The sequence below is a fragment of the Corvus hawaiiensis genome, chromosome 19 (assembly GCF_020740725.1).
Source record: "Corvus hawaiiensis isolate bCorHaw1 chromosome 19, bCorHaw1.pri.cur, whole genome shotgun sequence".
Classification (NCBI taxonomy): domain Eukaryota; kingdom Metazoa; phylum Chordata; class Aves; order Passeriformes; family Corvidae; genus Corvus; species Corvus hawaiiensis.
The window spans coordinates 10633855-10660680 of record NC_063231.1 but is presented as its reverse complement, the minus strand read 5'-3'; the positions used below and the strand labels follow the sequence as shown (position 1 = coordinate 10660680).

Below are 26826 nucleotides of genomic sequence, written 5' to 3'. Positions count from 1 at the left end.
TCATTGGAGTGCAGACATGGCCTCTGGAGATGCTGAGATGGCTGTTTTTGGGGAGGCGGCTCCTTACCTCCGAAAGTCGGAAAAGGAGAGAATTGCCGCCCAGAACAAACCTTTTGATGCCAAGACATCTGTCTTTGTGGCTCATCCCAAAGAATCTTTTGTGAAAGGGACAATCACAAGCAGGGAATCGGGCAAAGTCACTGTCAAAACTGAAGCAGGTGAGGTGAGTCAAAAACAAGACTGAAGGACAACATTTGATCCCTACTGTGAGCTTTTAGGTGATACATGTGGATCTGTTATTTCCTTGACAGACCCTGACTGTGAAGGAAGATCAAGTCTTCGCCATGAACCCTCCCAAGTACGATAAAATCGAGGACATGGCCATGATGACCCACCTCCACGAACCCGCTGTGCTGTACAACCTCAAAGAGCGTTACGCAGCCTGGATGATCTACGTAAGTGGCAGCAGCAGCTTCCTTTGGGCAGCGGCAGGAAGTGCTGGGCCAGGCTCAGGGGAAGCCAACGTGCTGTGTCCCTTCCTTGCAGACCTACTCGGGTCTCTTCTGCGTCACCGTCAACCCCTACAAGTGGCTGCCGGTGTACAACCCGGAGGTGGTGTTGGCCTACCGAGGCAAGAAGCGCCAGGAGGCCCCTCCACACATCTTCTCCATCTCTGACAACGCCTATCAGTCAATGCTGACTGGTGAGTGCTTGATTTCCTTTGAGCTGCTCTTGAAATTGTCTGTCTGTAGAGGGAAATGTAGGGTATTCTCTGGAAATATGGTGCCACACGTAAACAAAATTGCGTGAGTGAAATTAATGGAAGATTAATGCACTTAACTCTTAATGGTCTGTGTGAGCTGAGTGTCTGTGCTCCCATTAGAAACACTAAAGGCCTGGACATAATCTAGAGGGAATAAGTTCACTGGAAAGAAACCACCTATTTTGTTGTGTAGACCTTATGCCTATAATGGAATCTTACATATATGGATAGATTCACGTATCTTAATCATTAATTAGTTTTAGAGATAGATAGAGAGTACAGGATACCGTTAAATGACACATACCCTATAAACGATGTGCATAATGTCAAATGAAATATTTAAGCATCAGTGCTAACAAATGAAACAGAGATCTCTACCTTAAACAGGTACATAAACCTCACTTGAGGCACTTATTATGCAAATGGCTTTCATTATGTAGATGATGGCCATGTGATCTAAATTGCATGCAGCCTTTAACGATCTCTGGAAGACTTACACCAGTCTGTAGCTGCAACTATAAATCAATTGCACTGTATAGTGAAAAGTGAATTTCATAAAACAACATCAAGGAAGAAATAAAGCTTTTAACATTTAAATTGAGCAACTTCAAAAAATTCCTTTCTGCTTTTTCCTCTTCCTTTTACCTCTTTTTTCTCTTCCTTATATAGGCACTGAAATAAAAGGTGTGCAGGATTTTAGAACTTCTTCTCCTGTTCTTTTCTTAGACACTGGTAAATGCAGTCAGAGTAGAAAAATAGAAAATGAATGTTGTCAACGTATAATCTCAAGAATGCATAATTTCTGTATATATAGGGATTAAAAAAATAGAGGTGGAAAAGGGTGAGGGATGTTGCTCAGATGTTTCTATAATTATTGATTCCTCCAGATTTCCAGGAGATTATTCAAGAAACTTTTAGCTTCAGAAGAATTTACATACAAAAAAATTACAACCTCAGTATTTTTATTACCTGTACTTGCCTATTAAGAGAGAAATAAGTAGCTTGATGAAAAGACAATGTCAGGAAAGGCATAAGACTACTGAAGTTTCTCTGAAGTGATTCCTTTATGGAACCAGTTGCTAATAGCTGAAGTACTGCTGGGACCATCAAAAGTACCCACTAGAATTCCCTGGGCACTTTTTGCTGTTTTCTGTTCCTGGATCCTCTGAAAGCTTCAGTTCTTCTTTTTCTCCTAGTACTCGAATTCTTTGTTACTCATAAGCAGTAGGAAAAGGTTTCTTATCTCTGTTCTTTTTCTCCTAGTTCTTGAATTCTTTGTTATTCATAAGCACTAGGAAAAGGTTTCTTATCTCTGTCTCATTCACAGATCGGGAGAACCAGTCCATCCTGATCACGTACGTACAGCCCCTGCGCGGGTCCCTGCGGGGCTGCCCGGTGCCAGGGGACCTCCTGCCTGACCACGCACCCTCTGCTTCTCTCTTGGCTCTGACAGCGGAGAATCCGGTGCCGGGAAGACTGTGAACACAAAGCGTGTCATCCAGTACTTTGCAACAATTGCAGCCAGTGGGGACAAGAAGAAGGAGGAACATGCATCAGGCAAAATGCAGGTGAATTAGTAGACACATGTTGGGGTCAATGCTTTCCTTTGTTCCTGACATGATTTTTGGCAAAGGATAACTAGCAATAATTGTCTCTCTGCAGGGAACGCTTGAGGATCAAATCATCAGTGCCAACCCACTGCTGGAGGCCTTTGGAAACGCCAAGACCGTGAGGAACGACAACTCCTCACGCTTTGTAAGTCATTACTTGGGACAACTGTCAACACCAATTTGAATATCCCTGCTGTCTGGATTAGTAAAAGAGGTCTTGATTTACTTTCCTGCTGCTTTCAGGGTAAATTCATCAGAATCCACTTTGGTGCCACAGGCAAGCTGGCTTCTGCTGACATTGAAACATGTAAGACACCCTTCTGGCCTGATCCCCCTTCCCTCCAGCCTTCCCCACTTCTTGTGCTTGACTCTGTCCTACCATCCTTGCCAGATCTGCTGGAGAAGTCCAGAGTCACTTTCCAGCTCAAGGCGGAAAGAAGCTACCACATCTTTTATCAGATCATGTCCAACAAGAAGCCGGAGCTAATTGGTAGGAAGGAGCACTAACTTTTTTTGAAGGAAGATCACTGAGCAATAGTTCATTGTGTTATCTGAAAACTAAAGTAAGCTTGTTTTTCTCCTTCTGTTGCTTTCAGACATGCTCCTCATTACCACCAACCCTTATGATTTCCACTTTGTGAGTCAAGGTGAGATCACTGTCCCCAGCATTGATGATCAGGAGGAGCTGATGGCCACAGATGTGAGTAACTTTACCAAATGATCATCTGGTGGATTTGAGCCCTGGTATATATACATTTATGTTTCTGTTGCCAGAGTGCCATTGACATCCTGGGCTTCACTCCAGATGAGAAAACAGCCATCTACAAGCTGACAGGGGCTGTCATGCACTATGGGAACCTGAAGTTCAAGCAGAAGCAGCGTGAGGAGCAGGCAGAGCCTGATGGCACCGAAGGTACCAGCAGAGTCAGCAAACTTTCCAAAAGAGGTCTTTATTACATAAGGACTCAGGCAGATTTCAGGCTTTAAATGTATAAACTAAGAGTAAGAGTAGTTGTTCCATGACTAGATAACAGTTGAGGCATTTATCTCATTTAATGATACCTGTGTTTTTCCTTTGTGACTACTTCATAGATAAGAGCTCCAGTGTACACTGACAGGAAGCCAGGAAACTTGCATGTCAATTGCTATAATATTGCTGATCATACTTAAGTTGAAATACACCTTGCAACCTCTGCTGTAGTATGGAGTAGTGAATGGTTCAGCCCTAACAGGACAGAAGGCTGAGCTGCTCTTCACCCTCACCTGTTGGAGGGAATTCTGACGTGAAATGTGTACTTCATTAACCTCTGTCACAGCAGGAAGGACAGTCCACACCTCCATCTTTCTGAGTGATAAATCCTCCTGCTATATGACTAGAAAGTGTGAAGTTCCATACTGAAGCCTGAAAAAGGATAAAGGCAATGAGCTCTCTTGAAGAACGTTTGCAGAAACCGATGTTCAGAAAGAGTTATGTACTCTGAGTCCTGAACACAAGAGAGAAATTAGCTTTGTGGCTTTGACAGATACTGTTGTGCAACCCTGTGGAGAACACTTTAGGGACAGTCTGTCAAGTACCAAATTTTAGGAATTTTTGAATATCTACTTTTCTGTCTTTTCTGGCATTTAGTTGCTGACAAGGCTGCCTACCTGATGGGTCTGAACTCAGCAGACCTGCTCAAGGCCCTCTGCTACCCCCGAGTGAAGGTGGGGAATGAATACGTGACCAAGGGCCAGACTGTGCAGCAGGTAGAAAAAATATGGTAATGTGGAGCATGCTGTGGTGGTTCCCATTGATTCTCCTCTGCTGTGTATAGTAACCTCCAAAGCTTTCTCTATGCTTTAGGTGAACAATGCAGTGGGTGCCCTGGCAAAGGCTGTCTATGAGAAGATGTTCCTGTGGATGGTTGTTCGCATCAACCAGCAGCTGGATACGAAGCAGCCCAGGCAGTACTTCATTGGTGTCCTGGACATTGCTGGCTTTGAGATCTTTGATGTAAGGAGCACAGTTTTCCTAGCACTTTTGTAGAACAACAATTAAGAATTTTGAGATGTGTTTAATAGAAGTGTGTATCTCCCTACACTTATTTGTAGGGCTTTTGGAATCATGTTTCTAATCCTGACAAAATGATAGAATAGAAAACTAATCTTCTATTTGCTCTAAATTAGAAACCTCTCTTTTCTAAGTACAAAGCCTATCCTAGAGAGATAGTAAAGGAAAACTACACAGAAAGGGGACTTGTATTTAAAGTATAAGCCATGGTGAATTAGGATTGCACAAGAAAACACCTTGGTATTATCACTGACCTGTGAAAGTGTTCTATGTCTTTTTATGCAGTTCAACAGCTTTGAGCAGCTGTGCATCAACTTCACCAATGAGAAACTGCAACAGTTCTTCAACCACCACATGTTCGTGCTGGAGCAGGAGGAGTACAAGAAGGAGGGAATTGAATGGACATTCATTGACTTTGGCATGGACCTGGCTGCCTGCATTGAGCTCATTGAGAAGGTATCCTTCCTGTTCATGTCTATTATATATTAGGTCTTCCATACTTGCCAAGAGAAACAATTAAGAAGCATGTGAGAAAATTTTGGTTTCTTCAAATACATACCCTGTGAAAGTGGCAAGAGGGTAGAAGTGTTTTTGAAGGTCATATTCAGATATCAGAACTTTTGGTGAGAGAATTCATTGCCAGATTACAAAATGAAGTGAAAAATGTGGTCATGTTTTCTAAGTACTTATCAGTAAACAGTCCTTATCAGTTAACAGGTTTTATGGAGAGGACAGTATTTTATATCGTCATATCTACAATAATTTCATCAGCAAAGACATTTCCATAATTTTGGAATGAAACAGCAACACTGAAAAAAGTTGAGCTTTAGTTGATTTTCTCTGACTTAAAGTCAGTATGGGAACAGCTTCCTTTTCTGACTCCAGCAACTTTCCTGCCAAGAGGTGTGTCCGTTCTAATCTGTTTCTCCCTCTCGTCTGTGATAATCTCTCCCAGCCCATGGGCATCTTCTCCATCCTGGAAGAGGAGTGCATGTTCCCCAAGGCAACTGACACCTCTTTCAAGAACAAGCTCTATGACCAGCACCTGGGCAAGTCCAGCAACTTCCAGAAGCCCAAGCCTGCCAAAGGCAAGACTGAAGCCCACTTCTCCCTGGTGCACTATGCTGGCACAGTGGACTACAACATCACTAACTGGCTGGAGAAGAACAAGGACCCTCTGAATGAAACTGTCATTGGGCTGTACCAGAAATCATCTGTGAAGACCCTGGCTTTACTCTTTGCCAACTATGGTGGAGCAGATGCAGGTCAGTTTTGTGGAAATTGTATTTTCAATGTGGGACAGTTGTCACAGAATTAAAGCCATAAACACTAAACATTTAAAGTGTTTCATGCTAATTTTAAAACCTTTTGTTTTTCTTGATGCAATTCACAGAGGCTGGTGGTGGCAAGAAGGGAGGCAAGAAGAAGGGTTCTTCCTTCCAGACCGTCTCAGCTCTTTTCCGGGTACAGTACTGCATCTGTTATTTCTGAAATTTGATGATAAGGGGTCAGCTAATATTAAATTTGAAAGAGCTATTTTAAGTGACAGTAAAGGGAGTAAATTTCTTTGGAAGTTCCACATCAGGTTTTCCAGGGTCAATTTTAACATTGCAAATACGTCCAAAAACGAGCATTCAGTCTTCAAAATCATGGAAATCTAATAATTTATGGTAGTTTTCTTTCCTATTTTTTTTTATTAGCAGATATCATTCAGATCTTCATATTTTTATATATTTGGGTCATACTAGAATGGTAATATTAATATTCCTGCATTTCTGTTGAGGAGTTGAAAATAATTTTCAAGGAGATAGTTACCTCATTGGACTAAATCTCCGTTTTTAAAAACTTAAGTAGATTGACTTCTGAAGGCAGAATATGAAAAATCTAAGTCATTTGCTCTTTGTGAACGACTGAAGTTATATATAAGTTTTCACTGAGCCAATAGCAGCATAGGATTTCAGTCTAAAAATGTGTCTTCAGTGTCTTCAAATAGAAGAAATTTTTGGGTTTTGTGGCTTTATCTAAGTGCTCCAAAACACAGCTTGAGAAGTTCTAAAATCATTACCTAGGCTTGGTGCATAAAACACTGGATACAGGAAACTCACACTGCTAATTGGTTCCTCTAGGAGAATCTGAACAAGCTGATGACCAATCTGCGGAGCACTCACCCCCATTTTGTGCGCTGTATCATCCCCAATGAGACTAAAACACCTGGTAAGATGCTCAAGCAGAAAGATCCTTGCTCTGATACATCCATTCCCCTCTGCACTGCAACCTGTGCCATTCATTTGTGCTCTGCACTGCCAGGTGCCATGGAGCACGAGCTGGTGCTGCATCAGCTGCGCTGTAACGGCGTGCTGGAAGGGATCAGGATTTGCAGGAAAGGGTTCCCCAGCAGAGTCCTCTATGCTGACTTCAAACAGAGGTGAGAGCTATGAAATGAAGACGTAAGTCAGGTCTCCTCACCAACTGCTGTCCATCACACAACTGAGCTTTGCCAGGGTCTTTGAGTACGGAGGAATGAAATACCAACTTCCTCTGCCTGATTCTGCTGCAAACGTTGCTCTTGGTTTCAGTAAACAGAATAATCTCATGACTTGACATTGTCTTCATTCCTATTTCCTTTAATTCCACAGATACAAGGTGCTTAATGCCAGCGCCATCCCCGAGGGACAGTTCATCGATAGCAAGAAGGCTTCTGAGAAGCTCCTTGGCTCAATCGATGTGGACCACACCCAGTACAAATTTGGACACACCAAGGTACAAACCTCTCCATTCACTGAGTCCCTGGGCTTTGCTCTACCTGACAATGATGTGCTGCAACATTCCCTCTCCCAAGGTGTTCTTCAAAGCTGGGCTGCTGGGACTCTTGGAGGAGATGAGGGATGAGAAGCTGGCACAGCTCATCACCCGCACCCAGGCCAGGTGCAGGGGCTTCCTGATGAGAGTGGAGTACCAGAGAATGGTGGAGAGGAGGTAGACTTCTCTTCAAATTAGGTTCACTGTACTTGGCTTATTACTGTGTCATCATGGTATAAATACTGAATATTAATTTGACTTATCTTTCAGGGAGTCCATCTTCTGCATCCAGTACAACATCCGTGCATTCATGAATGTCAAACACTGGCCATGGATGAAGCTGTTCTTCAAGATCAAGCCCTTGCTGAAGAGTGCAGAGTCTGAGAAGGAGATGGCCAACATGAAACAAGAGTTTGAGAAAACCAAGGAAGAGCTTGCAAAGTCTGAGGCAAAGCGGAAGGAGCTGGAGGAGAAAATGGTGAAACTTGTGCAGGAGAAAAATGACCTGCAGCTCCAAGTACAGGCTGTGAGTTTATCACCTTTAATTTATCACTCAGAAAATGAGTTTATACATTCAGACTGTCCTTTATGAACAGAAGATCAGACTAGAGAAGAACAAAAGTCATACATTTAGGGAATTATCCATCATATGTGTGTGAAGGTGAGGAAACAAATTCTGGCAGTGATGTGGTGAGCACTCTGACAGCCATTGCAAAGAAACAGGGAGTTTCAAGTGCAAGTCAGTGCTCTTGCCTTGAGAAGAAGGAGGCAGATGTAGGTCCTCAACAGGATGTAGAACAATGAATTAATTTTGCAGCATAAATGCAAACTACACTTGAAAGTGGTACTTGTGAATGCAGATCCAGGAAAAGCCATCCACTCTTTGCTTGTTAACTAGCAGTTAAGATTCTTCTGATGCTGAAGTTGAAGGTCAAGTTCAGCTGCTACTCAGTGATAAAGAGGCAGACCAGAGAAACTTCAAAACATTAGAAGCCATAAAATTTGTCTCCCTACCAGGAAGCAGATAGCTTGGCTGATGCTGAGGAAAGGTGTGACCAGCTCATCAAAACCAAAATCCAGCTGGAAGCCAAAGTCAAGGAGGTGACTGAAAGGGCTGAGGATGAAGAGGAAATTAATGCTGAGCTGACAGCCAAGAAGAGGAAACTGGAAGATGAATGTTCAGAGCTGAAGAAAGATATTGATGACCTTGAGCTAACACTGGCCAAGGTGGAGAAGGAAAAACACGCCACCGAAAACAAGGTATGAGGTAGAACCTGTCACTTGCACTCCAGAAAAGACCTGTCTTCTTATAAAGTTTTAAGCACCATTTTCTATCTGTGCTTGCTCCTTTCTTCTCAAAGGTGAAAAACCTGACTGAGGAAATGGCAGCCCTGGATGAGACCATCGCCAAGCTGACAAAAGAGAAGAAAGCCCTCCAAGAGGCCCATCAGCAAACCCTGGATGACCTGCAGGCAGAAGAAGACAAAGTCAATACACTGACCAAGGCCAAGACCAAGCTGGAGCAGCAAGTGGACGATGTAAGCACACAGATGTAGAGCAGGAACAGCACAGGTATGGAGTCCGACCTGGCTGGGAGAGCACTGATGGTCTTGTTGTGTTTAGCTGGAAGGGTCCCTGGAGCAAGAGAAGAAGCTGCGCATGGACCTGGAGAGAGCTAAGAGGAAACTGGAAGGAGACCTGAAGCTGGCCCAGGACAGCATCATGGATTTGGAGAATGATAAGCAGCAGCTGGAGGAGAAACTGAAGAAGTAAGTGTGGCTGTGGGACACCTGAGTGCTGGGCTGGAGCACTTGTGTTTTTTCTTTGAGCTCTAACACGGTTCACTTTGCCCAAAGGAAAGACTTTGAAATCAGCCAGATCCAGAGCAACATTGAGGATGAACAAGCCCTGGGTGTTCAACTTCAGAAGAAGATCAAGGAGCTGCAGGCAAGTCTCTGTTCCTTCCCCTCCCTTGCTCAGGCTCAGCTCAGGCAGGAGGAGGGCACGGGTGTGAAGGGTCCCTGCTGTTCTCCAGGCCCGTATTGAGGAGCTGGAGGAGGAGATTGAGGCAGAGCGAACCTCTCGCGCTAAAGCAGAGAAGCATCGGGCTGACCTGTCGAGGGAGCTGGAGGAGATCAGCGAGCGCCTGGAAGAAGCAGGAGGGGCGACAGCAGCTCAGATCGATATGAACAAGAAGCGTGAGGCAGAATTCCAGAAGATGCGGCGTGACCTGGAAGAGGCCACGCTGCAGCACGAAGCCACGGCTGCCGCCCTGCGCAAGAAGCACGCGGACAGCACCGCTGAGCTGGGGGAGCAGATCGACAACCTGCAACGCGTGAAGCAGAAGCTGGAGAAGGAGAAGAGTGAGCTGAAGATGGAGATTGATGACTTGGCCAGCAACATGGAGTCTGTCTCCAAAGCCAAGGTACACAAATTTCTTATAGGCTTGTTGACCCAGAGGAATACAACACAACTTCTTGCACCTGGCCTTCTCTAGAGGGTGAACGGTTCACTCATCACTTTCCATATGCTGAAACACAGGCAAATCTGGAGAAGATGTGCCGCACACTGGAAGATCAGCTGAGTGAGATTAAGACCAAGGAAGAAGAGCATCAGCGCATGATCAATGATCTCAATCTTCAAAGATCTCGTCTGCAGACTGAGTCAGGTACCACACCCCTATGCCCCTCTGGAATGGAATAACCTGTAACCAATGATAATGAGAAAAAGATTGATGTTTTACTCAAATTGATCTATTCTCTGTAAGCTGATATACTGTGCTTAAAATAAATATTGATTTAGTGTTGATTTTAAATGGTACTCTGTCGGTAAACTTCCTTAGGTGAATATTCCCGCCAGGTGGAAGAAAAAGATGGTTTGATATCTCAGTTATCCAGAAGCAAACAGGCATTCACTCAACAGATTGAGGAACTAAAGAGACATTTAGAGGAAGAAATAAAGGTAAAAGTACTTCCTGTAGGGCATTGATTTTGGATTGGGAATCTGTTTTCTTTAAGGATATTTCCAACTCTCACATAAAATCAGAATATTAGCTGTATTATTTTAATTTTTGAGCTATCAAGAAAGGTGAGAAATTTTTCCTTCTCCCTCTCTGGTGTGGTAAATTGAGAAAGACATCCCCTCCAATGTGGATACTTAGACAGGGAAAAACAATTTTAGGTCTGTAATCAGATTTATGATGATATATAAAAAAGGATTGAGATATATTTAAAAAGAAGCTGCACATCTTAGTCTACTTTTTCACAGTGGCAGCTGAAGCTTTAGAATGTATTTAAAAGGGTTCAATGATTCACAGCTGTATAGGTGTCATTTAGAATTTACCCACCATCTCTCCTGAGAAGGCATTCAAGATTCTCAAAATGTGGAATCAATATGCCATTTTTTCTCGGTCTGACTTTAAATGTCATAATCAAAGATTTTTCAACAACTTTCATCAAGCTATCATTTTACTGTCTCATGGGAAATTCATTGTCCCAACACAACCGTCTCCCAAGGCCAAGAACGCCCTGGCCCACGCCCTGCAGTCCGCTCGCCACGACTGTGACTTGCTCCGGGAACAATATGAGGAGGAGCAGGAGGCCAAGGGGGAGCTGCAGCGCGCCCTGTCCAAGGCCAACAGCGAAGTGGCCCAGTGGAGAACCAAATACGAGACGGACGCGATTCAGCGCACGGAGGAGCTCGAGGAGGCCAAGTACGTGGTGATAGGCAGTGAAGAAGAAAAGGCTGAAAATTCAAAGGCGACATTGCAAGAGAAACATCACAATATTATGAGGAATAAGTAATGGTTTTGATTTGGGGAAGAGCAATAGAAAATGTGAAACTTTATCCTAAAAAGTATTTAGTGGTATAATAAAGGCAAAGCCTAAGGACAGCATAAACGTAGCCCTTAGCACTGTGTGACTGCAAACTGCAAATGATTAGGCACACTATAGTAAAAAGCACAGTGGATCCTCAGTACTAAATGTGAGCTGACCTTATGTCTCACAGAAAGAAGCTGGCACAACGCCTGCAGGATGCAGAGGAACAAGTTGAGGCTGTCAATGCCAAATGTGCCTCCCTGGAAAAGACAAAGCAGAGGCTGCAGAATGAAGTGGAGGACCTGATGATTGATGTGGAGAAATCCAATGCTGCCTGCGCTGCTCTGGATAAGAAGCAGAAGAACTTTGACAAGGTCTTTTGGCCTCCAGCACCAGGACTCCTGGCCAGAGCATTCCCCCATGACTGCCACATCCCTACTCACACCCCGTTTCTCTTCAGATCCTGGCAGAATGGAAGCAGAAGTATGAGGAAACGCAGGCTGAGCTGGAGGCCTCGCAGAAGGAGTCGCGCTCTCTGAGCACGGAGCTGTTCAAGATGAAGAATGCCTATGAGGAGTCCTTGGACCACCTGGAAACAATGAAGCGGGAGAACAAGAACCTGCAGCGTAAGTCCCTGGCCCTCTGCTCCTCACTGGGCTTTCTCACTATCAGCCATTACCACCATTGTTCATGGGTCTGTGCCTGCAGGTCTGCAAAGATGCCTGTCACCTTGGTGGGACAGGGCCCTTGCCATTCTGCTCTGTGCCTGACCATGCCAATGATCCTTGTTTCCACAGAGGAGATTTCTGACCTCACGGAGCAGATTGCTGAGGGAGGAAAGGCAATTCATGAGCTGGAGAAAGTCAAGAAGCAGGTTGAGCAGGAGAAATCTGAAATCCAGGCTGCTCTGGAGGAGGCTGAGGTATGTGGCCATAATCAGTGGTGTCTGCAGTAAATAAATGAGGAAATAGGCCTCAAAAGGCCCTATGTGTTCCCCTGTGTTCCTGCTGGGGAGTGCAGACAGCTGAGATCTCTGGAAATATTCTGTCACTCCCTAGAATGCAAGGAGAGCGTTTATCAATGTTATCAATGTTTGTGTCCACTTGCCCAGGCCTCCCTGGAACATGAGGAGGGGAAGATCCTGCGCCTGCAGCTTGAGCTCAACCAAGTGAAGTCTGAGATTGACAGGAAGATAGCAGAGAAAGATGAGGAGATTGAACAGCTGAAGAGAAACCACCTCAGAATTGTGGAGTCCTTGCAGAGCAGCTTGGATGCTGAGATCAGGAGCAGGAATGAAGCCCTGAGGCTGAAGAAGAAGATGGAGGGAGACCTGAATGAAATGGAGATCCAGCTGAGCCATGCCAACCGTGTGGCTGCAGAGGCACAGAAGAACCTGAGAAATACACAGGGAGTGCTCAAGGTCTGTTCAGCAAAGCTGCAGAAAGGGAAATGAGATCCCTGACATTTTTGCCATGGAAGTGAACACTGACGCCTGGTAATTTCTCTTGTCTCTCTTTTTAGGACACTCAGATCCATCTGGATGATGCTATGAGAACAAAGGATGACCTGAAGGAGCAGGTGGCCATGGTGGAGCGCAGGGCAAACCTGCTGCAGGCTGAAATTGAGGAGCTGCGGGCAGCCCTGGAGCAGACGGAGCGGTTGAGGAAAGTGGCTGAGCAGGAGCTTCTGGATGCCACTGAACGTGTGCAGCTCCTCCATACGCAGGTCAGGGCAGGGAGCAAACAGCCAAGTTGACAGTGACACCGGGCTGTAACCTACCAGAGCACCAGCAGTACTAGAATGGCCTCTCTACTGCTGTCCGCAAGGAAAGGCGTGCTTTGCATCCATCCCCCAAGGCCACACCTGACATTTTGTACACAACCATTGTAACAATACTTCCACAATAAGAGTAGGAAGCTGGAAGGGGAAAGACTTTGCTCAGGCAGAAGGTTTATCATGGCAGGTTGTAGAATCCAACTCTTGCCGTGTCCTTCCCATTGCACAGAACACCAGCTTGATCAACACCAAGAAGAAGCTGGAAACAGACATTGCCCAGATCCAGGGTGAAATGGAGGATACCATCCAGGAAGCCCGCAATGCTGAGGAGAAGGCCAAGAAGGCCATCACAGATGTGAGTTGGACATTCCTGGCATTGCTGATGGTGAATGTCCTGTCCCCCAAATATCTGCAGCCCCAAAATGGCTTTGCCCCTTTGCTCTGATCAGGCGGCCATGATGGCAGAAGAGCTGAAGAAGGAGCAGGACACCAGTGCCCACCTGGAGAGGATGAAGAAGAACTTGGACCAGACGGTGAAGGACCTGCAGCACCGTCTGGATGAGGCCGAGCAGCTGGCACTGAAGGGAGGGAAGAAGCAGATCCAGAAGCTGGAGGCCAGGGTGTGTAGGGCTGGGGTTGTGGGTGAGTGAGGCTGTCCTTGGAGAGACATTGCCAGGGAAGCTGCAGGGATGGGCTTGTCCTTGCAGGTGCGGGAGCTGGAAGGGGAGGTTGATGCTGAGCAGAAGCGCAGCGCTGAAGCCGTGAAGGGTGTGCGCAAGTACGAGCGGAGGGTGAAGGAACTGACCTACCAGGTAAGGCAGGAGGTCTCCTGCTCTGACAGGGTTTGCTCACAGCAAGCCACATTTTGCACACACCATCGCCAAGGGCAATTGTTAATCCTGTGTGATGTAGCACCAAGAATTGACTCTCTTTCCTCTTTGCCAACCACTTTAGTCTGAGGAAGACAGGAAGAATATTCTCAGGCTGCAGGATCTGGTGGACAAGCTGCAAATGAAAGTGAAATCCTACAAGAGACAATCTGAGGAGGCTGTAAGTATCCCTCTGAGTGCTTGGCAAGAACCACTTTCCCAGAGGGTAGTCTGGCCATTGAGGAGACAAATATAAGAAAGCTGGAAGATGCCAGTCATCAATAATGGAGTTCTTCAAATTCTCTGAAAGGGTCATAAAACAGACTTGCCAAAGAGTCACCAAGAAGACTAAAGAGGAGGGCAAATGCACATAGCATTTTTTGCATTAGAACAACAAAGCAACCTGTAAGGGTCATATGACTGATATCAGTACTACAATGTCTTAAGAAATTTTGAAAATAACTTACTTTTAGAGTTTTGATAGCAGACAGGGAAGGTGTTGGAAGTCCCCTGCCAAACCACTTTGCATTATGATTCTGTAATTGTACAGGGAGCCTTTGCCTGTGTCTAGGCATGCAGCAGTCAGGGATGCCCCGAGGGAAGTCCTGCAGCCCCTGAATTTATGATTGTCTGAGCATGGGTTCTTCACTGTGGAAACAGCCCAGCACAGAGTAGGGCTTCTGGCTTCAGTTAAGGCGATTTATGAGGAGACCTCTTGGAATTGTTGTCTCTCATAAATTCGTAACCTCACCTAAGGTTCTGTAGATGTAGTTCATCCAGTTTGATTCCACAGCTATAAAAATCAGATTTCCAGCTGCCCATTTTGCTTCCTTCCTACATACCAGAGCAGAATTATGTTCATATCCCATTATGCTCCTTCTACAATGGATCTTCTCTAAAGGCAAGGAAGAGGAGCTCTATGTGAGGCTGAGGTGTGAGCAGTGGTAGAAATGGGATGGAGATTTGTGCCTTCCCCCTAGGGAAGAGCTGCAGCCCAACAAAGCCAAGGTGCAAGAAGTGTGAAACCCCTACCTTGGGCTCCACACCACTGACTCCCTCTCCCCACACAGGAGGAGCTGTCCAATATCAACCTGTCCAAGTTCCGCAAGATCCAGCACGAGCTGGAGGAAGCCGAGGAGCGGGCTGACATTGCAGAGTCACAGGTCAACAAGCTCCGAGCAAAGAGCCGGGAGTTCCACAGGAGGATAGAAGAGGAAGAGTGAGGATGTCATTTGGCAGCAAAGTGACCTGAGGGCTGCACAAAATGTGAACCTCTTGGTCACTTTCCTTCTGCCATGAGTCTTTGTCCCCCCCCCAGTGTCTAGTGAATAAATACTGTAGATCCCTCTGCATACACCCCATGACCAGTGCTTTCTTTGGGTTTTGTTTTCCTTGGACAATTGCATTGCAGAAGAAGTTTCCTTACTTTTCCTGTCTGGGAGAAGGGAGAAGCTGGTGTCAGAGCTGGATTGAGGATCTGTAACTTAGAGACCGGCCATTTCTGTGGAGACTCCTGAAAATCCAGCCTGTGCTCTCTCCTGTCTCCAGCAGCTCCTTGTCCAGCTTGTGCCTTTGAGTCCTCCTACTGCTTCTCCCAGTGTCCTATCAGCACAGCTTCTTTCCCGTGGGAGAGGCAAGAGAGGGTGATCCTTTTCCTTTTTCCTTTCCCTACTCTCGTTTGTGATGCTGGCCCTCACAAACCCTAAACAGCAATCTCTGAGTAAGTCATCAGAAGCTGCAGTGCACTGCACTGTGAAGGACGGGCAGTTCCTTGACAGAGACAATTTGAGTCACAGAGAGCATGGTTACAACACACCAACAGTGTCCCTACATTGTGCCATCTCCCTCACCCTAGATTTCCTCAGCTGCTGCCACCAGCTGCTGCCAGTTTCTCTTGAATGGGCAAAAAGCTGAGCCTGCCTGGGGGCTTGTGCTGGAAAGACTCTCAGGACTCTCCCTTAGCACCCAGCTCTCACACACCACATGTCTCCAACACACCACCACATCGACAGAGAGAACACTCAGATTTGGAGGATTTTCCCAGAAACCTCAAAGGGCATGGGGCTCTGTGTATACACTCAGTCAGAAAGGTTAGTGGTAGCTGAGGGCTATGAAGTTAATTTGGAAATCCTTACTGCAGTATCAGCTCATGAAATTGCCCCCACTGTTGTATCTCTGTCCCCTTCAGAAGCTGTCACCCCACCTCCATGTTGCAGAAGTCCTGGAGAGTTTCTCTGATGACTTGTCGAAAAGCACTGTCTCAAAGGACACCCTTGGCAAATGACCGGCAAGTCAGTGAAGAAGCAACTCTCGTGCTGTGGGTGTGACTGCATCTACTATAGCCTTCTTTAGAGGCTTTTGTAAAGTCAGCTGTTTCTTCCTCCAGTTTCCTGCCTGTTTCACTTGCACACACCCTCTGGCATCTCTCTCACTCTCGTGGGTATGGCTGAGAATAAAGCAGGCAGCCCCAAGCCCTGAGCTCAGGGACAGGTTCACACCGTCAGGCAGGACCTGCCCTAAGCACGGCTGGGCACTGCTGATGGCACTGAGGGCTGGCCCTGCACCCCCAGCAAACTCACAGCTCCCTCTGCCCTCACCTCCTGCGCTCCAAGGCCACACCAAATTGCCCCTCAGCCTTCACAAGAGCCATTGCTAGAGGAGGGGACAAGGCTGCAGGGAGCTTTGGAGGAGGCCCCTACCAGGAGGATCAGCCCCATCATGTGTCTCCTTTCATCCTCAATGTCAAAAGCCCAAAATAGCCCCGCTCTCCCAAGACTCCTGTGTGGGGTCGTGCCTGTTTGTGGGGATGATTTGCTTCCACTAATAGCGCCTGAAGACATTCCTGGGCGGGTAGGCTGCCTTCTATGTCGCAGTGCAACGTGCTGCCCTGGAGGAGCTGGACACTTGTGCTGTGTGCCAAGACAGCAGCTGCTATTCTTACCCCTGAGAGACTTGCTGCAGCACAGCTCCACTGCCAGCTCAAAGGTTAAACATCAGAATGGGGCCTGAGCGTGCTCTCCCTGCTCAGAGCCTGAATCCAGAGTGTTCCCCTTTGGACCCGTGCAATGGCCCTGTGCCAGCCCAGCGCCATGGCCGTTCCCTGCTGGGATGTGCTGTCCCATGGGCAACACAGCAGCTGCCCAGGTACTTGCAGCAGTCAGCCAGGGCTCCTTGGCGTGGATGGGGCATCCCCCCTCTCTTTTTAACCAATAAATGGAAAAGACACGCTGGGCTGCAGCTCTGAAAGTGCAGCATTTTACAGCTGCTGTCCTGGACTCCCTGTCTGAGTGAGGATGAAGGCAGAGGCAGGGCTTGCTCCGAGGTCCAGCAGCACTGCAGGGGCCATCCACATCCCTTTGCTCAAGCTGGGCTTTCACAGCACTCATTTAGGGATGGCTGTAGGGCCATACACCAGAGGTCCCTCCAGAGCCCCGGGAGTATCAGGGCTGCAGGAGAAGCCCTGGCCAGGCTGATGGCTCTGACATGATGGTTATGGAGGCCCAGCCCTGCCTGCACCTTGACTGCCCTGGCCCTCTGGAGAGCTCAGGAAAGCCACGTCCCAGCCGGGTACGGTCACCATGGGCGATCAGGCAGAGGACACCGAGCCCAGAGACATCAGCTGGGATGGTGGCTGTGCCTTTCCCCTCAGGCCTTGGCTCTAATGGCACAGGTCCCATCAGCTTTCTCCTCAGCTTGGGCCTTGTCACCTGACACTGACGGACAGACAAGTTCCTTCAGGGATCCTCGGCAGGAAGCCGACAGCGCTATTCCCAGTGAGGGGAGCAGGGGGTGCCAGTCCTACAAAGCAACATTGGCAAGTAGAAATCCTGCTCCTCATATTCTTTGTCTTCTTCTTCTGCCCTGAGGTTTCCTTCTGCAGAGGGGACATATTCCCCTGGGACATGTCAGCAGGACCCACTTCCCAGGAGATAAGGCTGCTGTGAGAGGTAGGGTCAGTCTCTAGCACACATTGAAAACCCAGGCCATCTCTCCCTTAGTTGGTAGAGCAGCGTGATAGGAGAAGATCTGTAGGGCAGAACAGAAAGTGCTGAGGCCCTGGCACCTAGACTGAAATGGGTTTTCAGGGCAAAAGATGGGAGTCCCGAGAGCTGAACGCCAGTCTGAGGTGAGAGCACATTCATACCTAGGCCCCTAGATCATACCTGTAAAGCAAATCAAACTGTGGGGCAACAGGGATTTGCTTCAATTGCATTTTCCTGTTTGACACTAAATATTAATGAGGACACGCTCAAAGACTCCCCATGCAGTCACTGCTGATTGCACCATGGCAGAGTGTGTAGAAAGCAGGTGAGGAAGGGCATGGCAGACACCCACCCCCAAAGATGCTGTTTCTGCACTAAAGGGGACAGTTCCATCTGGGAGTCTCTGCAGCTGAGGCTGCAGGCACAGAAGCCCTCCAGCTCCAGAGCCCTACAGTCACCTCCTTCCTGTTGCTGACAGGGATGAAGTCTCTCCTCTCCTTCTGCCCTGGCCTGTGGCAGTGAGTTGCCCATGGCTGCAGGAGGGAGGGGCTTTGGAAGGCCAAGAACAGATACTTGCCTTATTTAGGTGAGCTGTGCTTCGTGTCCTTGGTTCAGCAGATCCCTTCTCCAAGGAGGAATCTGTGGCTAAAATGTGACTTTTCCATCATGATACAGCTACTGAGATGGAAACAGGCCATCCCAGCATGAGTCTGCCAGAGAGACCTGGGTCTTCAGGGGCAAAAGACTCTGGCCTAAAATACCCAGAGCTAAACGGCAGGTAAAGAATACATGAGCACCCTGTGCTGTGATTTGTATTGCCTTTGAAAGCAGGGGTATTCAGTGCCACACTTGGAAACCACATCATGTATCTGCGACAGGAACTGCCCCTTTGACCACCCCGTGACTATCGTGACTACCTGCCCTGATTACCTCGCATTGTTGTTACCTTGCAGACTTCATGAAGGACCCGAGAGATTTTGGGACAGGGACATCCAAGCACTTTGGCAGGGTGAAATGGCATCAGAATTAAAAGTAACTGAGAAACTGGAGAAGTTGTCTCGAACCTTCAGAAGTAAATGTAATGAAGAGAAAGAAAGTGCTTTTGTGAAGATTAATCAAGAAGATTTATGGCTCTTGAATTAATAGGAAGAGGAAGTGGAGGTTATAACCTGTCAAAAGTTAACTTTGGGGGAAAAAAAAGGATATTTTGGTATTTCTGAAGGTTTCTAGGGAATTTTTTGGTTTGTATTTGTGTTTGTATGTTACTGTGGTAGACCTAGAATGTTTCTGTAGTAGGAAACAATTCACTGGGTTGGATTGGTAAATAAGTGAATAAGAAAACCAGCATTTTTATTTTGCAGAATATATTTTGAACAATATAAAATAATTAAAATATCAGCCATAAATTATAAATACATTGAAAATATAATACACCGTACTTAAAAATTATCATATTCTTTAGGCTTCTAAACTCATATCACACTTATTGAATGTCTTACTTTGCAGGGATTTTTTTTGTTGCTGTAATTGTCAGTCTAAACTAATAATTTCAAACAAGGTGTGTTCTTCCTAAAGTTATCTTCAGATAGATTATTCTAGTCCTACATATTCTCCTGGGAATGACAGCACAGCTTTATTGAAGATCCATAATACATTATTAGGACACATGTAGAACACACGTGAGAAAACTAAGTTTTACTATTCTTGATGTGTATCGTCTCAAAACTGAAAGCAAATTTTGAGAACCCTCTTTTTTCCAGTGTAAATAATGAATAAGGTAACTACCAATACAAAACATCTGCTATCAATACTGAAAACTCTTTCTGCACTTGAAAATGCCTTGTACAATTTAGTTTTAATGCTCTGATGTCCTTCTTTTATGAAGAAAGGAGGTAAGCATTTTTTATATAATTCACTTAGAGGAAAAAAAAAGGCTAGGTGTGCAAATTTAAGCAAATCTATTTCCATAGTGTAGCCTCTCTCTGCTTCTCTTGCAAGTGCAGTCAACACAAAAACAAGCCAATTAATCAAGTGTCTGCTAATTTTGTTTCATATTCCTGTTTTCATTTCTTCTCCTTCCATGCCATTGTCCAACTCCTTTTGCCTTTTCCTTCTCCTTCCATTGCCATCAGAGCTTGTCCACCTCACTCACCTGTTTGGTAACTGAAGATTTTCAGCTGCTTTGGTATGTGATGAAAAGGGCATCCTGAATGTCACCTCCTCATCCAGAACCTGCTGCTCATGTATCTTTCTCTGACATATGCTGTAAAGATGGGAGGAATTTGAGTAACCATAGAAATCTCACACACACAGAAAGCAGTTTATCATGAAGGCTTAAAATGCTGTGAGTTAACTGTCACTAATCTCCAGCTGGTTTTGCCCTCCCTCTTCCCTTTTCTTTGCAAGACTTACTTTTCCTCAGTGGGCAGACACTTAGGTGTCACCAAACAAAATAAAGACATTCCTAGGTTTAAAATATACTGCTGAAACTTCAGAAGTCACATCTGTTTTCCCTGCTGTGAAGTCAAATAATAACTGTATCAAGCGTTGCAGAAATTAGTCCCCAAAGGAAGGAACAGGATCAGAAGATCACAAGGCCATCTCAGTCCACTCAGAGCTACCCTGAGATACAAGGAGGTTCTGAGCAGAGCAGGCACAAAGGTCAGCTCACTCGTGTTCTGTTCTTGCAGTGGCCAAGCCAGTAACTGGCCCAGAGTACCTAACCAGGTTGGTCAATCTCTTCTTTGGTAGGCTCATCACTGGCTTTTTGCCAGACATAATCCCCAACTCTTTTCCTATCCATCCATTTTAGCACTGCTCCTCTGGAATGATAGCTCAAGTCTCTGAAGGACTCATGTTACCCAGGTAAACAACTACCCAGATTAAATATTCCAGGAACAGAGAAAGCACTCAACACATTTGATTTAATTTAACACAACACCCATCTTTCAATATAATAAGAACTTTTAATGTGAATTTCATCCTTACCATTTTCAGGATCCAGTGTCCAGCCACATCTTAGCAGAAGTGTCACAATGAGAAGCTTGCACCAGAGAATCAGTGTTCTGGAATTTCTCCTTGTCTCATGCCAGCATTCCTGAAAGGTCTTATTTTACCCAGGGATCTTCAGTAAGAGGCTACACATTCCCTATCAGTCATTAAGGATCCACAGGGAAAGAGATCCCCCCTGGTATGTTTTATAAATATTAACAGCATAGCTGAGAACAGCATTTGCAAGCTGCAAATCCCATTGCATTTGCAAGATGTAAATACCATCGGAAATTTTCCTTCTAGATTAATGTAAAACTAACATGAAGCAGTAAAAAATGCTGAACATCTTCCATTTTAAACAAGAAACTTGGGTGCTTATCTTTGGATCAATTCAGTATATGAGACAATGACTTTTCTTTCATGTTGATAGTTTCATTCCTACAGCTAAAGGCTTCTCATTTGAAGATAAACTATTCTAGTAATCCTGTCTACTTCCCAAATCTATGTGATAATAACTATTTTGGCAACAATAAGTGTGTATATGTGTTCCAGGTCTAGCATTTGGATTAGTTTTGTTTTCTTGGTTCAGTCTACCGAAACTAACCTATTTCTCAAACTAGAAGGGAGAGAATGAATTAAAAGGATTTCATCAAAATTCTCAATTTTTCATCTCCAAATTAAGAATCTCCTCTTGAGATTTTTGCTCTTTGAGACTGAAAAAAGAAACGTTGAAGAGAAGAGTGTTAGTCAGCAATTAAAGAACACTCCATTCTAAAATGAATGATGTTGTAATGAGACATGACAGCAGAGATTAGCTCAAGCCCTTTCCATTCCAGCAAAACTTTTGCTGCATCAACTTCTCATATACAGTACACCCACATTACTGCATCTTCTCTCTCCACTGCCTGTCCCTCCTCTCCTTACATCCTCTACCCTGCATTACCCCTTCTCGATTTCCCCACTGATGAGTGCTGTAATTCTTCTCGCCCTCACCCACCTGACCTCAACATGTCCTTGGAGGAATGTCCCTTGCAGTGTGCAGGAGCCCCTGCCCTGGCCAGGCACAGGGTGACACAGGCTCACACACATTGCTCCTCTGCTCTCCCAGCTGCATCCGGGCTTAGTTTATATGGGCCATGGTCTGCCAGAGAACCATCATATCCATGCAGATCCTGCTCATTCCTGGCCTCTCCCATGGCCCTCAGCACCTCCCAGTTCCCAGTCAGGGCATCAGGGACCCCAATCACCTGAGGAGGAGCTCAAGTCACTTGTTGCCAGGCACAGGAGACACTGCTGTCTGTGTAGGCTCCTGAGCCTGCTCTCCATGCCCTCAACAGCAGGAGGTTTCCTACTGGAGCAGAAGCTGAGTATCTCTGAGCTCTCTCCAGCCTCCCAGGACTCACTAGCAGGAGTTGTTTGCTTTATCCTGTAAGCTTCATGTTGCTAGGGAAATCAGTAAGTCACTTGGAGTCATGATTTTAATCTTCATCTAGTGGCAATAGTAATTACTTATCAAGACCTAATTTCACTCTGCAATGCATCTTGTTGTCCCCCTGAGTCTCTTTCTATCTGCATCTTTCCCATGCCATGCCACGCCCTTCTATAAGCAGGAAAACCTCACAAGGCTAAGAGGAGAGGACATGTTCATCATAAAAGTATAATCAGCGTTACATTGGAATCTACTGATGCTTATTGACTTGAATGAATTATTCCCAAGGATACAGTCAGTTGGAAATAAATGTCATAGCAGCCAATCTTCAGGAAAAGTTTCAGAACTCAAAACTCATGAGTCACAGTCTCAGTGAGGCATGATGCTACCTAACATGTGAAGGTTTCTTTATGAATCTATGAATGAGTACTTCTTCATCTACTGCCCACTGAGTGGATGTCCTACTGGAGAAACAAATATCCCAAAGACCTGTCTGAAATTTTTTGGACTGTACTGGGAAACTAGTGAAAAAGTAGAAACTAATGAGACTGCAAGAGGTAGTTGATGAGCATATAAAAATTATAAATGGAACAGAAATTCACTGCTGCACCATAATGGAACAGAAAATGGGACTTCACAGTTTATTTTCTACTATAGTGGACTCTGTTGGCTGCCACAGGGCAATCTGTTTATAATAAGATTCAACCTAGATAAGATGTAAAGGCCTTCCTTGCCAAATGTGAGAAAACAGCAGTGCTCATTTTCAATCAATTTTTTCAAGTTGCAGAACAGAATGGATGAGTATTATATGAAGATCTGATCACTCTTTTCCTAGGTTTATTTTTGGCAGTAGGTTCTGACACCAGAACAAGGACCACTTAAGAAACTCATTGATAAAAATACTGAAACATGGATAAAAGTAATGAAGAAAATATCACTCTTCCACGCTGTGAAAAGTCTTCTACACTGGAATGTAATAAACTCTAGTCTCCAGTTCACAATGCAAATCTAAAAATTGTGAGATTTTGCCTGGCCATAGCCTGGAAATCTGTGTCTGTGTATCTACTTTTACTTGTTGTTATGTATTCTCTCTCTCTCTGCTAGCACAGAGTCTGAGATAGAAGTCGTATCTTAAGGGCTGGCAGACAGTGAGGCAGCTGCTTGATGACTTTCTCAAGATGCTTCTATTTTCAGCATGCTTCAGTCTCTTTTTCATGGGAAATGTCAGCACTGCAATACCTTGCCCACTCCACATTGCTGAGCAGGACATTCTGTATCCAGGGTCTGTGCTCTCTCTACCTCTCTTCTTTTCGAGTGTGCCGTGCTTTGCTCTCAGCTGCAGCAGAGTCCAGCCCTGCAGGGGCACTACCTGAACTGGGAGACAGGACCTATTTAATTTCTCTTTTAGCATTAAGGCATCGCTGCTGCTTCCAGTACACTCTTTCCTAAGGACTAGCAGCCAAATAGATGCCTAGCCCTGTGCCTCACTCTTGCCTGTTGCAAGGCTGGGTCCACATCCTGCACAGTACAACAGAAAAAAACCCCAGAAGTGCTCTGCTGAGTAGACTGGCTTTGCCATTTGCCACTGGGAAGGCAAAGATTTGCAGTTCCAAATGTGAGGGAAGAAAACCCCCAGCTGTCACCCTAGGAGAAGCATCAGACGTCCCTCACTCGTCTTTCATGGTCTCAAGTAAGAGTTGTTACATACTTCCTCTGTCTGAACTCTATAAATAATAAATTTTATCTTTTTGCTCAAGGCAAAACACCTCCTTTTTTACAGACATGGGGATACTGTGGTTTTTAGTTGTTAAAATCAGAAGGCACATTTTGTTCTTATGTGGTACATGTAAAAACCACAATAATTTGCAACTCATTTTTCATTATTAGGGACATGCAGAATGTCTTTTATACATCACCTTTCAGGGAAATTTAATTTAGTATATTTTAAATATAGTATGCCTTTATATTTATCATTACAATATCTTTATATCCATCGCTATGTATTTCAAGATTCTGGAAATCACCTCAGGTGCTCTATACGTGAGCTGTATTTCAAGAGTTGATATATTGTCTGTGAGGGAATGTGAGCTACAATAGGTTCCTCCTTTTCTATTTTCAGTAAAATCACCTTGGATTTAGTTACAATGGGTTGCAGGTTTTTGCCAGATGGCACAGAAAATCCTTAGCAACTAACCTTTTAATAAAGAAATCAGTTTTGTGAAATACTTTCTTTTTTTTTTTCAGACAGGACAAAAACTATTACTTAATCATGTGAAAACTAAATAATATTTCCCTTAGTATACATGAAATTGGTCTCTGATCCCTGGCCTCTCTTACTAAACCATACTCCTTCCGTTTGCTTTTTGATGAGATAGTTTCATGCATTTTACCTTTCGATATGCAGGGTTTTGACAAGATTTTTAGAAGACAAAGTGTCTGTAGTTTCATACATAAGCTCTAGAGTTGTCTCTGTCATATATATACTTGCTCCTAATGGCAGTACAGACCATGGCCTTTGGAATATAAGAGCTTTCTTAGATCTTGACTAAGAAACCAAGTTACAATCTTAATGAATTTTTAAAGTAAAAATTATTAAAATAAGTCATTTGGTTTATAAATTTAGTTAAAATATCCAAGGAAAGTTTTATTACTGATAACTATGTTCAGAAAAATACCAATCTTGGCTTTCATGGCTTTTCTGTATTCAATGTTTGTTGTGACACTGGATTAAAAGGTTTGCAATCAAGAATTTTGGTCATTAATGGCATTTCTCACGCACACACCCACCCACACACAGAGATATCAAATTCCAGTCCTAGTCCAATGATCAATTTTTCTTTGTCTCTCTTGTCTTTCAGTTGCTGACAAGGCAGCCTACCTGATGGGTGTGTACTCAGCAGACCTGCTTTGACCCAGTGTTGTCTTTGAGTCAAAAGTTGGGAATGAATTTTTGACCAAAGCTGTGGATTGTCTTAACCTGTGGAATTAGGGCAAACTCCTCTAACAAGGGGATGTGGCTGACAGCCCAGATGAAGTGCTTCTCTACCAGTGCAGCAGTGTGGGACACAGACAGAAGGAGCTGGTAGCCACTGCCCAGACAGGCGCTATGGCCTGATTGCTACCAAAGAAATTTGTTGGGATGGATTGCGGGATTGACATGTGCTGTGACTGACAGCTGCAAACTATTTGGAAGGGGTAGTCGAGGAAGAAGAGATGAGGGAGTTGTCCTGATGAGATGCATCCCCAGGTCCTGAGGGAGCTGGCAGATGAAGTGGCTAAGCCACTATCCATCACACTTGACGAGTTGTGTCAACTTGTCTGATGGAGTTCCACTGACTGAAAAAAGGGAAACATAACCCCCATTTTTGAAAAGGGGCAAAAGGAAGACCCAGGGAACTACAGGCTGGTCAGTCTCACCTCTCTCCATGACAAGATCATGGAGCAGATCCTTCTGGAAAATATGCTATGGTACATTGGCTGGATGATCACACTCAAAGAGTTGTGGTCAATGGCTTGAATTTCAGGTGGAGATCAGTAATGAGTGGTGTCTCCCAGGGACTTGTTTTGAATCCAGCATTATTTAACACATTTGTCAAGAATATGGAGAGTGGATCGAGTGCACCGTCAGCAAGTTTGCTGATGACACCAAGCCATGTGTTGCAGTCAACACGCTGGAAGGAAGATAGATTCTGTTTAGATATAAGAGTGACATTTTTAAAGAAGAGGCCAGTGAGACACAGGCCCCAGCATATGGGAATGCCCCATCAATGGAAGTGTGCCAGCTCAGGCTGAATGGGGCTTTGAGCAACCTGATCTAGCCAAAGATAATCCTGCCCACAGCAGGGCTGTTGCACTAGATGATTCTTTTAAGGTTTCTTCCGACCCAAACCATTCTGTGATTCTGTCCTCTAAGTTCTGTATGTCCGTGGAAGTCAGAGATTGCCCAGAGACACAGGACATCTGAGACACGCCTGCACTCACTGTTTTACACAGTTGTTTCTGAGCTCCTCCTATTCAGGGCACAGGGTGTTTCCACCAGCTTCCCCCTGCCCTGCACAGGGAGCCCAGGGCTGAGCTCTGGTTTTGAACTCCAGAAAGTTGCATGCTCACCCTTGGAACAAGCTTTGCATGCCCACACAAGTGCTTGATGTTGGCTATCTCCTTGGATCACATTTACTGACCTTGCCCCTCTGCTCTTCACTTTACTCACTGAGCTCTTTTAACAATCAAAATGCCAATGACCAGGAGAAGAACGTGCTTAAAGGAGCTCCAGCGACAGTGATATTTGTGATGTGATGGAAATGCTGGACTGAGGATGTAACACCACACTCATGCAATAAAAATCTGCCTTGAGTACATGAGGAAATCATTGGAAATGCAGCAGTATAGTTCATTGGTCCTACATCCAAATTTTCCAAGTGCCTTGACTAACTGAACTTCTGTCCTTAGGTCTCTAGACAAATTATTTATAGTCAATACATTCACAGCATTGGTAAGATACAAAACATTTCTAAATATATCTTACTAAATCAAATGACAATTATGCCCTTAGTTCAGTTTGCCAGACAATGCTTTGCCAAAGAATGCTTGCCAAAAAATATTTTGACCGAAGAAAGAGGAAGAATCTGGAGCATCTACCAACCAGACTCTATAAAAGTGTCTTTGCAGCGCTCTGCCCTGTCTATTAGAAAAGTTTCAAGGTAAGTGCACTCGATCTAGCTATTAGGTATCCCCATTA

The 26826-nt window shown here is 45.0% G+C and overlaps 1 protein-coding gene across 1 annotated transcript; it reads left to right on the top strand.

Moving 5' to 3' along the window:
- The first annotated feature begins 12 nt into the window (after positions 1-12).
- Positions 13-15041, top strand: LOC125335733 (myosin heavy chain, skeletal muscle, adult-like). The gene is made up of 38 exons (XM_048323579.1): positions 13-223; positions 312-455; positions 547-703; positions 2091-2118; positions 2217-2331; positions 2426-2518; positions 2617-2680; positions 2765-2863; positions 2970-3073; positions 3148-3286; positions 4001-4119; positions 4217-4366; positions 4709-4879; positions 5379-5688; positions 5817-5887; positions 6550-6637; positions 6731-6848; positions 7060-7183; positions 7263-7399; positions 7493-7748; positions 8240-8482; positions 8584-8760; positions 8846-8991; positions 9079-9169; positions 9258-9647; positions 9764-9890; positions 10065-10183; positions 10738-10934; positions 11231-11414; positions 11501-11666; positions 11838-11962; positions 12152-12460; positions 12562-12765; positions 13046-13171; positions 13266-13436; positions 13524-13628; positions 13771-13866; positions 14756-15041. Exons 1-38 carry the CDS (start codon positions 17-19, stop codon positions 14906-14908), a joined length of 5823 nt encoding a protein of 1940 aa, XP_048179536.1. The 5' UTR covers positions 13-16; the 3' UTR covers positions 14909-15041.
- Positions 15042-26826: the final 11785 nt, after the last annotated feature.

What these genes read in the sequence shown, in the direction of transcription:
- LOC125335733 (XM_048323579.1), top strand. Translation starts at nt 17, where the DNA reads ATGGCCTCTGGAGATGCTGAGATGGCTGTTTTTGGGGAGGCGGCTCCT. An exon ending in CTGGCTTTGAGATCTTTGAT is followed by an intron (nt 4,367 to 4,708) that starts GTAAGGAGCACA and finishes CTTTTTATGCAG; the next exon opens with TTCAACAGCTTTGAGCAGCT. An exon ending in CCGTCTCAGCTCTTTTCCGG is followed by an intron (nt 5,888 to 6,549) that starts GTACAGTACTGC and finishes TGGTTCCTCTAG; the next exon opens with GAGAATCTGAACAAGCTGAT.